The following is an 11,782-nucleotide window of genomic DNA, read 5'->3' as shown; positions in this document are numbered from 1 at the left end:
AGCATATCGGAGGAGGAGGAGCAGAGTCCAGGACTGGATCAGCCGGAACGGATTCCATGACTTGTGTACCTCAGTGAAAGAAGAGATAATTTGTTTGTTCTAATGGTGTCTTTTAGATAGTTTCCTTTTATCCTTATTTTATCTAGTCAAATGTTCTGTTTTAAGTCTTTACACTTTCCCTTAATTTTAATTTACATAGCAATCTGCCTTAAATGGTAGATTTCAGCTTGTTTTTTTTTTTTGTTCTTTTGTTTTTTGTTTTCCTCTGGACAAGGCTGCATGCTCTTCTGCATCTCTCCTTTCCTTTCTCTTCAAACATGTCTTTAGCTGCTCCAAATATATATTTTTGAACTAAAACTTACATTTAACACATTTGAACCCACTTATCAAATTGTCCCATAGATGTTTCAGTCATAAATCTTACAACTGGCAGAAGGATTTAGGAGCTGTTTCCCACTCAGTTTACCAGTTTTTACTCCAACACATAACCTTTCATCTCTAATGTATGTCTCTCTATGTTTTCCTTCACCCTCATTGTGAGGCATTTATTTGGCATACTTCCTTTGCCTTCTCTTTAACATAATAAAATAATAAAATACCACACAGTGAAACACTGGTCTATTCTGATGAAGCATGCAGGGTGAAACAGTAAACACAGTAAAATATCAAATTTCCATCACACAGAGCCAAGGAGAATCATTTAAGTAAAAACATTAAGAACACAAATAAATACCAGGGTTTCCTCTATGATTTGATTAAAAGTTATGAAGTTGCAATTACAGGACTCTGCAAAGGCTTTTTAGTTTGACAGCACCTCTAAATCTTTCCGAGACGAGACAGGGAGAGACGATTAAGGAGAAAGACAGCAAGAGAAAGGTAGATTTAAAGGCAGGGTAGGTAAGTTTGAGGAACTAGAAAGAAACTGCTGTATTTTTGAAAGTATCCAACAGAGAAACACCCCCCCCCTCCCTTCTGGGCTCCTTTCAAAGCCACGCCCCCAAAACACGTGAACGCGCCTTGCCGACTCTGCTGGAGGACGAGCACAGGTAAGAAAACATTTAACTTTATCATTATGAAATTAACAACTAACCCGGTTGTTAGTACTCACTATCAAGCTAGCATGTTAATATTGTATAGGTTTAAAAAGACTGACTTTGATTCAGTAACAGAGAGACAGCTGGCTCAAATAGTGGCATCAGCAGCTACCAGTGGTATTTCCGGTGAGAGCTTGAGTTTTTTCCTGATATGCCGCCGCACTTTTCGCCGTTTATGTGTATTTCCGGTGGCAGGCGCCACCTGCCGCTGTTTTATGTGGGATTTCCAGTGGTAATCTAAAAATGCCACAGGTTTTCCCTGAGGTGCCACGTACGGCACCTTTCGCCGTTTATGTGATATTTCCGGTGAAACCAACATGCCACAGATTCACCCAGGCACCTGCCGTTGTTTGTGCGGGATTTCTGGTTGCAATCTAACAAATACGATGCCAGGGCATCTGTCGCTGTTTGTGTACGTTAGGTCACCACTGATCTACCGTGAGATGCCAGGGCATCTGCCGCTGATTCAATCAATCAATAAATAAACCTGGACCGAGAGAAACATGTTAGCAACATTAGTTTATTATGCAATATACAGTGGGTATGGAAAGTATTCAGACCCCTTTAAATTTTTCACTCTTTGTTTCATTGCAGCCATTTTCCAAAAATCAAAAAAGTTCATTTTATTTCTCAGTAATGTACACTCAGCACCCCATCTTGACAGAAAAAAACAGAAATGTAGAAATTTTTGCAAATTTATTAAAAAAGAAAAACTGAAATATCACATGGTCATAAGTATTCAGACCCTTTGCTCAGTATTTAGTAGAAGCACCCTTTTGATCTAATACAGCCATGAGTCGTTTTGGGAAAGATGCAACAAGTTTTTCACATCTGGATTTGGGTATCCTCTGCCATTCCTCCTTGCAGATCCTCTCCAGTTCTGTCAGGTTGGATGGTAAACGTTGGTGGACAGCCATTTTCAGGTCTCTCCAGAGATGCTCAATTGGGTTTAAGTCAGGGCTCTGGCTGGGCCATTCAAGAACAGCCACGGAGTTGTTGTGAAGCCACTCCTTCGTTATTTTAGCGGTGCGCTTAGGGTCATTGTCTTGTTGGAAGGTAAACCTTCGGCCCAGTCTGAGGTCCAGAGCACTCTGGAAGAGGTTTTCGTCCAGGATATCCCTGTACTTGCCCGCATTCATCTTTCCCTCGATTGCAGCCAGTCGTCCTGTCCCTGCAGCTGAAAAACACCCCCACAGCATGATGCTGCCACCACCATGCTTCACTGTTGAGACTGTGTTGGACAGGTGATGAGCAGTGCCTGGTTTTCTCCACACATACCGCTTAGAATTAAGGCCAAAAAGTTCTATCTTGGTCTCATCAGACCAGAGGATCTTATTTATCACCATCTTGGAGTCCTTCAGGTGTTTAGCAAACTCCATGCGGGCTTTCATGTGTCTTGCACTGAGGAGAGGCTTCCGTCGGGCCGCTCTGCCATAAAGCCCCGACTGGTGGATTGCTGCATTGATGGTTGACTTACTACAACTTTCTCCCATTTCCCGACTGCATCTCTGGAGCTCAGCCACAGTGACCTTTGGGTTCTTCTTTACCTCTCTCACCAAGGCTCTTCTCCCCCGATAGCTCAGTTTGGCCGGATGGCCAGCTCTAGGAAGGGTTCTGGTCGTCCCAAACGTCTTCCATTTGAGGATTATGGAGGCCACTGTGCTCTTAGGAACCTTAAGTGCAGCAGAAATTTTTTTGTAACCTTGGCCAGATCTGTGCCTTGCCACAATTCTGTCTCTGAGCTCTTCAGGCAGTTCCTTTGACCTCATGATTCTCATTTGCTCTGACATGCACTGTGAGCTGTAAGGTCTTATATAGACAGGTGTGTGGCTTTCCTAATCAAGTCCAATCAGTATAATCAAACACAGCTGGACTCAAATGAAGGTGTAGAACCATCTCAAGGATGATCAGAAGAAATAGACAGCACCTGAGTTAAATATGAGTGTCACGGCAAAGGGTCTGAATACTTATGACCATGTGATATTTCAGTTTTTCTTTTTTAATAAATTTGCAAAAATTTCTACATTTCTGTTTTTTTCTGTCAAGATGGGGTGCTGAGTGTACATTACTGAGAAATAAAATGAACTTTTTTGATTTTTGGAAAATGGCTGCAATGAAACAAAGAGTGAAAAATTTAAAGGGGTCTGAATACTTTCCATACCCACTGTATAATATTGTACATTTCTTCATGTAAACAGCAAGAGTCACGTTTAATGTACGCATTGTTTGGTGCAATACAGCTGGTAGTTTAACCTAGGTAATTGTGTGTGCAGAGTTGTTACTGTTAGCACTATATTTTTAATATTAAATTCATATTTAATGTGGTTTTCATATCTGTTTCGCCTTTCTAGCAGCAGGTGACAGTATTTAAATGAATGTCCGGTTTTTGTCTTTGTTAACTGTTTTAAATCCAGGTTACTGATACAGATGTATTTATTGTTCTGCATTTCATTTGTTTTTTATTATTAAGGATTTATTTGTAACCTAGTTACCATCTTCATTCACCCACAGCCCAGCGTTAAACCTGCAGCCCCTTCTGTTCTAACCTGGTTCTGCTGTCAGCTTCTTAGCAGCTCAGGCAACAAACACATGGAATCTATGGGGGAAAAAGCATTATTTTCCATAAATTATTAAATATTAATATAAAATAAACAAATACTCAAATCTAAAATGAAGAGGTGTGTCTGATTTGCCTAATGTAGTACAACAATTGGTTTGGAGTCTGTGAATCACAAGAACTGGAATCTATTTTTAAAAATGCATTATTTTCCAGAAATTATTAATAAATATAATATAACTTTGAATATGCACTCAAATATAATATGAAGAGGTGTGTCTGATTTGCACAGTGTAGCTCTACAGTTTCGGCATTGGTTTGATGTCTTTGGATCACATGACATGGAAGCTATTGAAATAAATGATGATTTCCCCACAACACTGTTTTAACAACAGTAATTTACTGATGTATCCTAAACTGGTGGTGGTTAAAAGCGGTGAGGAGGTGAACTTACCGCACTTATACTGCAGACACTGGGTGAACTGAGTAAGAAGCAGTCACCGGATCCTGGGTGAATGTCTGTCCAATATACAACTTAAAACTAACAAATGCCGTATTTTGTCTTGTTTTAAGAGGCCTAATTACTCAGCGGGCCACCAGGAAAAGTCCCAGTACTTCCGATGGCCAATCTTGACTGTTAATGATGAATGTTATAAACTGTAAAATCGATCTAACTAACTTGTTCCCCGATAAATGTTTCCAGAGAGGGACGGCAGAAAACAGCCTTCATAAAGAAAAACACAAATAGAAGTGAGTGAAACCCTTTTATACCTGTTGTACTTGTTGCACACACCTGAACGCGTCACCCAGTCTGCTGTCCCTTTAAATCTGAAGCTCCTCCTCCCTCTCTGAGCCACGTCATCACAAACAAACAAACATGGCGCCGCGCTGCACCGGCTCCGCGTTTCTGGCCGTCTTTGCGCCGATCGCGGCTCTTTTGGTTGTGTTTTACGCAGCGGGCTCGCCTGTGACCTGGCGGACGGTGTCTCTGGCTGTTGTAACCGTGCTGGCGTCGCTGTGGCTGCGGAGGCTGCGGCGGCGGGACGCCGGGACTGACCGCCGGGTGTGTGTGCTGGTGTTGGGGGACATCGGTCGCAGCCCTCGGATGCAGTATCACGCCTTGTCCCTCAGCAAACACGGATTCAGCGTCACTTTTGTCGGGTTTTTGGGTGAGACTGCCGCACAAACACGCACAGTTTCACACCGTCGTGTCAGGGTGTCCGTCTGCTCCACAAACCAAGACCTGATGCTGCTGTCAGCGGGGTCGAGATAAACTTTATCGATTAGGTGTCTTTACACTGGGGACACACACTTACTGAACTGGCTAATTTTGTCCCCATCGTTTTTTAAAAGCAGGATTTGTTAAAAAATGTTCCGAATAGCTTGCAACAAGAAAGAGAAATGCCTTGACAAATGTTTATTTGCATCTATTATTTAGTACTTTATCGAACATTTGTTATTGAGGAAAGTTATCTCTCTGATATTTTCTCATGTTAGATACCAAACCTCATCAAGACGTGCTGAGAGAGGAGAAAATAATGATCGTCCCCATCACAGAAGTGAGAGGTGTTCGAGGTAACTGGAACCACTGAGTTTTATGCCTTTTTGATTTAAAAATCACAGAAAAGTGATGATGTCATTTACATAAAGTCTTTGTTTATTTTTCAGTGGGACCAAAGATCCTCACTTATGTGACGAAGGTGATCCTTCAGTGTCTGCAGCTTCTCCATGTGCTGCTGAAGACGGAGACTCAGTCTCATATTCTAATGCAGGTATTCAAGATTAAAGGTCTGTATCTACAGGTGGATGGACCCGCCCGTCACTGGCTCCTTTACAGACATGTTGATTAATGTGTGACATAAGAAATTAAATTATCCAAATTTAAAGGGTCACAGCTTTAAGTTTGGATAATGCTGTATTAGTTGTTGTCCCATTTACTATAAATCAACTTAAGTTTAATAATAGTGAATCTACTGTAATGAGTTTTAGGTCCAAACCAAAGTTGAGTCTTTGACACATTCGGTTACTTTTGGTTTAGTTTCTGTGAGCGCACTAAAGGACATCTATGTGGGTTGCGTCTCCCTGTACTCCACATGATTGGTTTGTAAACACGTGTTGTCAACTTGGCGGGTAGCTTCCGCATTACTCTTTGGCCTTGACAAGAATGAATGAACAGATGCATAAATTGTTATTATGGTATTACTTCCAACAGCAACAACTGTACTTGAGGCTAGTTCAAAAGCCCAGACCAAACGAGCTAGGTGTTAAAGGGCCCTTAACCAATCCAGAAACTTCAGGTCTGAGAAGTGAAATGCTCGGCAGCCAGCAGGGGGCGACTCCTCTGGTTGCAAAAACAAGTCTGATTGCATTGGACGCTAATGAGTTCACGGTCCCAGTCGTTCTTCAACACAGCATGATGTTCATTTAGTAAATGTTGGTCTTGGTCCTATTTAGAGGAAAATAGACCATAAAGCAGGGGCGGGGCTAACTTGTGATTTGAAAAGTCTCTACCGTGGCGACTTTTCTCGTCCAAATATAGTCACCGACCGCCAAACTCGAGGCTTCAAAATAGTTTTTATAAAGTGAATAAAACACTTTCTCTGTCCTACCCTCCAGGCTGATGTAAATGATTGTGTTTGTATCCCAGAATCCCCCGGGCTTGCCCAGCATCGCGGTAGCTTGGCTCGTGTGCGTCCTGCGAGGCAGCAGATTCGTCATCGACTGGCACAACTACGGCTACACCGTCATGGCCCTGAGCCACGGCCCGAGGCACCCGGTGGTCCAACTGGCAAAGTGGTCAGTACTTACCTTTTGTAGACAGATTAATAATCGATGAAACACTGACGAGCACCGAAGCCAACTTCATCTGTGTGGCTGTTTTATAAAATATTTCGTTGATATGACAAATCTGATTTTCTTGGGGTAAATGTTGGATCGGAAACTTCTTGAACTTTAAAAGCTGTATAATTTCTGGGTTTATAATTGGGGCAGAAAGGATCACAAAAGACTTTAATTGAAATGTATATTTTTTGGTTCCCGTCTTCTTCCAGGTATGAACACTTCTTCGGGCCGCTGGCCACTCACAACCTTTGTGTTACCAACGCAATGAAGGACGACTTGCAGAAAAACTGGGGCATCAGGTACGATCTGTTTTGCCCTCATCATGTTAGAGAGAACGTCAGGAGTGGAAGTAAAAAAAAAAAAACAAAAAAAAAAAACAATAACACTTTCTGACTGTTTGACGTTTGCAGGGCGACGACTCTGTACGACAGACCAGCCTCCATCTTCAGAGAAACGCCACTGAAGCTGCAGCACCAGCTGTTCATGAGACTGGCCAACACGCATCCTCAGTTCCAGAGCAAAGGGTGAGGAACCCTGCAGAACCTTTTTCACATCGGTTACCAAACCTCAGTTTTGAGCAGAGAAGAATACGTAGACATGTTCTGTCGTTGTGTATCTTCAGCTGTGTTGTTTAAAGCCACAGAACAATTATAAAAACAGGAACATGCGTGCAGAGGTTAGCTGTAACACAACACTGGCTTACCCTGAAGAACACGCACACTTCTTTAACTGAGCGGTTGTGCGTTTCGCAGGTCTGAGGACGTGAACGTGGAGAGGACCGTCTTCTCGGTTTGTGACCTCACTGATGACACAGTGACCTTGAGGGCGGAGCGACCGGCGCTGCTGCTGAGCAGCACCAGCTGGACAGGTGAGGGGAAGAGAAACGGTGACATTATGTTTTCATTCAGATGAAGTGGACACACATTTTCAGTTTGGTATTTGTTTTTCCTTCTATAATATAAGATTATTTTATTTATTTTAACTGTAGATTATAATAAATTATACCACGGCCACTGATACGTGTGTGGATTAACTTTTACTTTACTAATTAACTTTAACCGGAGACATGTGGCGTAGATGTTCGGTAAAGACAACAGAGGTTTATAAAGAGCTTTGAAAAATAGATAAATAGCAACGTACGCAGGAGGAATTTTGTGAATAAGTATTAAAAAATAAATTTAAAAAAACTAAGGCGCAAAGCGAAGTTCACTCCTATTCATTTTCTAGGGGGCACAAATTAATAGATTTACAAGGCATTGTGGGATTTCCAGACAACGAGTCGAGAAATACGAAAAAAAAAAAGGGAGGCGTCAACATGACCTCTATGCAAATGAGGGACATTTGTCTCCTGGCTTCGCAATGATTTGCCGAAAAGTGATGCTGTGGTGGGTCGGAGAGTTTAGTCTTTACTAGAACTGAAAAAATTAATTGATTACATCTACAAAAAATTATATTACAACTATTTTGATCGTCAACGTTACTTTATTGATTTTATTTTTTTTTATTTCTTCAGGATTTGAGGCGTTATAGGTTGATGAGCTGAACATTTTTGGGTTTTGCACTGTGGGTGACCAAAACGAGCTACTGAAATAGATGACCTGTGAAACTTTTAACTGCAATTCTTCTCTATTTTCTATTACATTTTTCTCATTCATTGATAAAAAGTAACTGTTGGTTGCAGCCTTAATCTTCCGCGATTAAAAAAACAAAAGTGCTGCTTTGCACAAAGTCACAGAAATTGTTGGTGAAAATCGTTGGTTGCTTATTTACACGGTTATTGCTAATGAGCGAGCTAATCATTAGAAATCTGCGATGAGCCACGATGATGTCACTTCCAGTCAGTCTTCCAGTACCCTCTGGAAAAATACAATTAATATTTTTGGTTATTTTAATTCTTATCTTAAATCATTTGGACCAGTGTTTGTTGTGCACATTCTCTGACTATAATACAGCCTCCTTGGGTATAATTTGCATGTGATTATTGAGTATTTTAAGTTATGGTTTTTATTTGTAGAAAAACGATCCAACCCAACCCTCAGACACTGAATCAGCTCAGTGTCTCCTTCACATAGTCCAGCACTCATTAACCTTCTTTCTCTCCCCAGAGGATGAAGATTTCTCCATCTTACTGAGGGCTCTTGAAGGTAGGAGAGGGTTTAAACTTACACACAGAGAATAAAACATGATGCCGTGTTCTCACCTCACGCCTGTTTGTTCAAACAGAGTACGAAGGTTTCGTTAAAGGAGGAGCCTCCCTGCCGTCTTTAGTCTGTGTGATCACAGGTAATCCCCTGCTGCCTCACTGTTCTGTCAGAATGTCTGATTTCAAGCAGGTTTTCATTCGATTGTGTGTGTCTGCGCAGGTAAAGGTCCTCAGAAGGAACACTACAGGAAGCTGATCGACTCCCTGCACTTAGACCACGTGACCATCTGCACTCCCTGGTTGGAGGCAGAAGACTATCCCGTCTTACTGGGTAAGACTGATAAACATTACGTACCGAACTCACCGTGTGTGTGTGTGGTTGGGTTCAGCCTCTGTCAGACCTGGAACTCCTTTTTACATAAATGCGATTTACTTTCTAACAGGTTGGTCTCATGATCGAATAAGAGCCCGAGTCTGACATTTGTGTAAAACACAACTCAAGTCTGAACTGAAAGCCGTCAGATTAACGTAAAAGGCTGAATACACAGAGATTAAATGCACGTCTAGTTGACGTTATTAAGCCCCTTGAGGCAAACTGAGATTTGTGATATGGAGTTAAATAAATACACGTATCACTCACCTCTCTTATGCACAAATAAAATAAAACACAACGAATGAGTCAGAAGATTCTTCTCGTCAGATTGTTAAATAGAAATGTTTATTCCCTCGGTGGAAGGTCGTAGAATCACAATCAACATCAGATCAACAGTCTCCTATATTTCAATTTTCAATTATGAATATGCTGCAAAACGCTTCAGATACAGCAAACTGGAATTAAATGGTCTCATTCAATGAGAAAGTGCACAATCGAACATTATGAAACAGGCAGTGAGTCTCTACAAAAAATAATGACACTGATTGTGGCGATGGCGCAGGGGTAAGACGCATGCCTTTTGGTGTGAGAGACCGGGTTCAATCCACCATTGTGTCCCTGAGCAAGACACTTAACCCTCGTTGCTCCAGAGGCGTGCGACCTCTGACATGTATAGCAATTGTAAGTTGCTTTGGATAAAAGCGTCAGCTACATGAATAAATGTAAATGATTCTAGAGCTGAAGCAATCAGTTGAGTAATTGATTAGTCAATCGACAGAAAATGAAAAATACTTGACAATTAATTAATTGTTGTTTTTTTTTCATTCTCTGGTTCAAGCTTTTGGACAATAAAAGAACTCTGGATATGTCACTTTTAGCGAATTTTAAACTTTTTTTTTTTCTGTAAGTTGCAGCCACAGAGATCAGCAAAACAGGTTTTAAAATCCATCAGCGGTCTGTGAGAGAACAGAAAAGACTCGCTGCAGACCTCCTGATTTGACAATTAAAAATATTAAAGTTAGAGAAAACACTTTGTGGAGTTATCTTCATCTGCATAACCAACTGTTGTTACTGTAGGAACTTGCCTTGAGGATCTCGAGAGGCAGGACGGACAGAAAAGCATACGAGTAAAACATTAAAATACCATAAATAGAAAAAATAAGTGCTTAAAGTTTTGATAACCTAAATGTACTGAATTATGCAAAATAAAACGCATAATTATTAAAATGTATTTTAAAGCTGGTGGGGGGGGGCGGAGGGAGCTACAAGTTGTTTACATGTACTGATTTAAAAATAGGTTTTATTTTCACCTCAAAGTGTCATTAAAAAGAGGACTCAGCCCGCCGTACACCTCGGTGTGTGTTTCAGGCTCAGCGGACCTTGGCGTTGTCTCACAAGTCGTCCAGCGGTCTGGACCTGCCCATGAAGGTGGTGGACATGTTCGGCTGCTGCTGCCGTCTGCGCCATCCACTTCAACTGGTGAGCTGAACACCATCTGTTTGATTAAGATTGTACATTCGTCAAAGGAACTCAGAATGGCTGTTAAATTACTCCCACTTGAGACTCAGACTCTCTTAACGCGACCGCCTTTTTCCCCCAGCTTGAGCGAGCTGGTGAAGCACGAGGAGAACGGGCTGATCTTCAGAGACTCGCAGGAGCTCGCCGAGCAGCTCAAGGTGAGAGGAAAACCTGTGCATGTATCCAAAGTGCAGATGCATGAGCACGTGCGTCTGCGCATGAAAACGCTGCCGATGGCTCAAGTTGAGGGACGATATAATGCATTTATATTTTAACTCTGAACACCAAGAACAAAGATTCAGCGCCTCAGACTGCACAGAATTTAACTCAACGCAGTTAAAATCCTGGGCCCGTATTCATAAAGATTCTAAGCATCCTCTCAGAAAACTTAATTTGGCTTAAACTCTTTACGTAAGAGTCTTAGCTTAAGAGCGAAGGGACTGATCTGAGGGCAACTCTGAGCAAGGAAAAGACAAAAACTTTCATCTTAGTCAGGAGGCGAGTTTGACCCCGTTGCTTTGTATGACACAATCTTTTGAAGACTGTGATTGGTTGTCCAAGAAGGTTGTCCTTCACTTTGGAAATTACATGCGTAATATTTCCCTATTTGACCGTTCACACACACACACACATTATAAGGTGATATAAATCCGTTTTTACCATGCTGTTAATTTCCTACAAGGTATTTGATTGGCCTTAAAACCTCTTTAAAGGGTTAAGATGCTTTCTGAATTACTTTTTTCTTTAATTTTATGGGTAAACACCCACATTTCTTAGAATTTTTTCACTAGGAGCTACTCTATGCATTAAGATTTTTATGAATACGGTCCCAGGAGTCAGCTAAAACAAGACGTTCAGCGGGCCTCGCTTTGGCTCGTTTTTTTTAGGTTTCAGTTCGCTCCTGCTGTAAAATGCTCTACTCCTAATTTAAGCCTTAAAATTTTCAGAGATCTCGAGCAGGTTCAATTTCAAAACATTTTGCGCCGTTTTCCTTGAAACCGTTTGCAAGGGTGCTCAACAGGCTTTGAGGTATGTTTCTCTCGTTTGGTGGGTGCGTCAGAGCCGTTGCCCAATTATCAGCCGTATAAAAAAGGCAGTAACTGTCAAGGCCCAACCCTTTCCGCTCCATAAATAAATGTTGTGCTACGTGTTGCCGAGTCAGGGTCTACACACATGTTCCTCCACTGTTTAAGCTTCTTTTAAATGACTGATGTTGGTTTGTGTTTTCAGTCTCTCCTGTCAGGGTTTCCCAGCTC

General features: G+C 41.6%; 1 protein-coding gene across 1 annotated transcript; it reads left to right on the top strand.

Annotated features, from left to right (window-relative positions):
* Nucleotides 1–4,511: 4,511 nt before the first annotated feature.
* LOC119884373 (chitobiosyldiphosphodolichol beta-mannosyltransferase-like) lies at nucleotides 4,512–11,774 on the top strand (the record flags this gene model as incomplete). Its single annotated transcript, XM_038694797.1, is given in 15 exon segments — nucleotides 4,512–4,820; nucleotides 5,149–5,226; nucleotides 5,320–5,423; nucleotides 6,299–6,447; nucleotides 6,702–6,791; nucleotides 6,903–7,016; nucleotides 7,245–7,360; nucleotides 8,598–8,636; nucleotides 8,716–8,775; nucleotides 8,856–8,966; nucleotides 10,377–10,398; nucleotides 10,400–10,459; nucleotides 10,461–10,487; nucleotides 10,609–10,684; nucleotides 11,757–11,774. Coding segments are annotated over 15 exon segments (1,356 nt in total), but the record flags the coding sequence as incomplete, so codon positions are not given.
* Between the last annotated feature and the right edge of the window lie 8 nt (nucleotides 11,775–11,782).

Source organism: Micropterus salmoides, unplaced genomic scaffold (assembly GCF_014851395.1).
Source record: "Micropterus salmoides isolate LMB-PRFRI ecotype aquatic unplaced genomic scaffold, ASM1485139v1 Ms_hic_scaffold_3396, whole genome shotgun sequence".
NCBI classification, from domain to species: Eukaryota; Metazoa; Chordata; class Actinopteri; order Centrarchiformes; family Centrarchidae; genus Micropterus; species Micropterus salmoides.
This window is presented reverse-complemented; position numbering and strand designations above follow the sequence as displayed.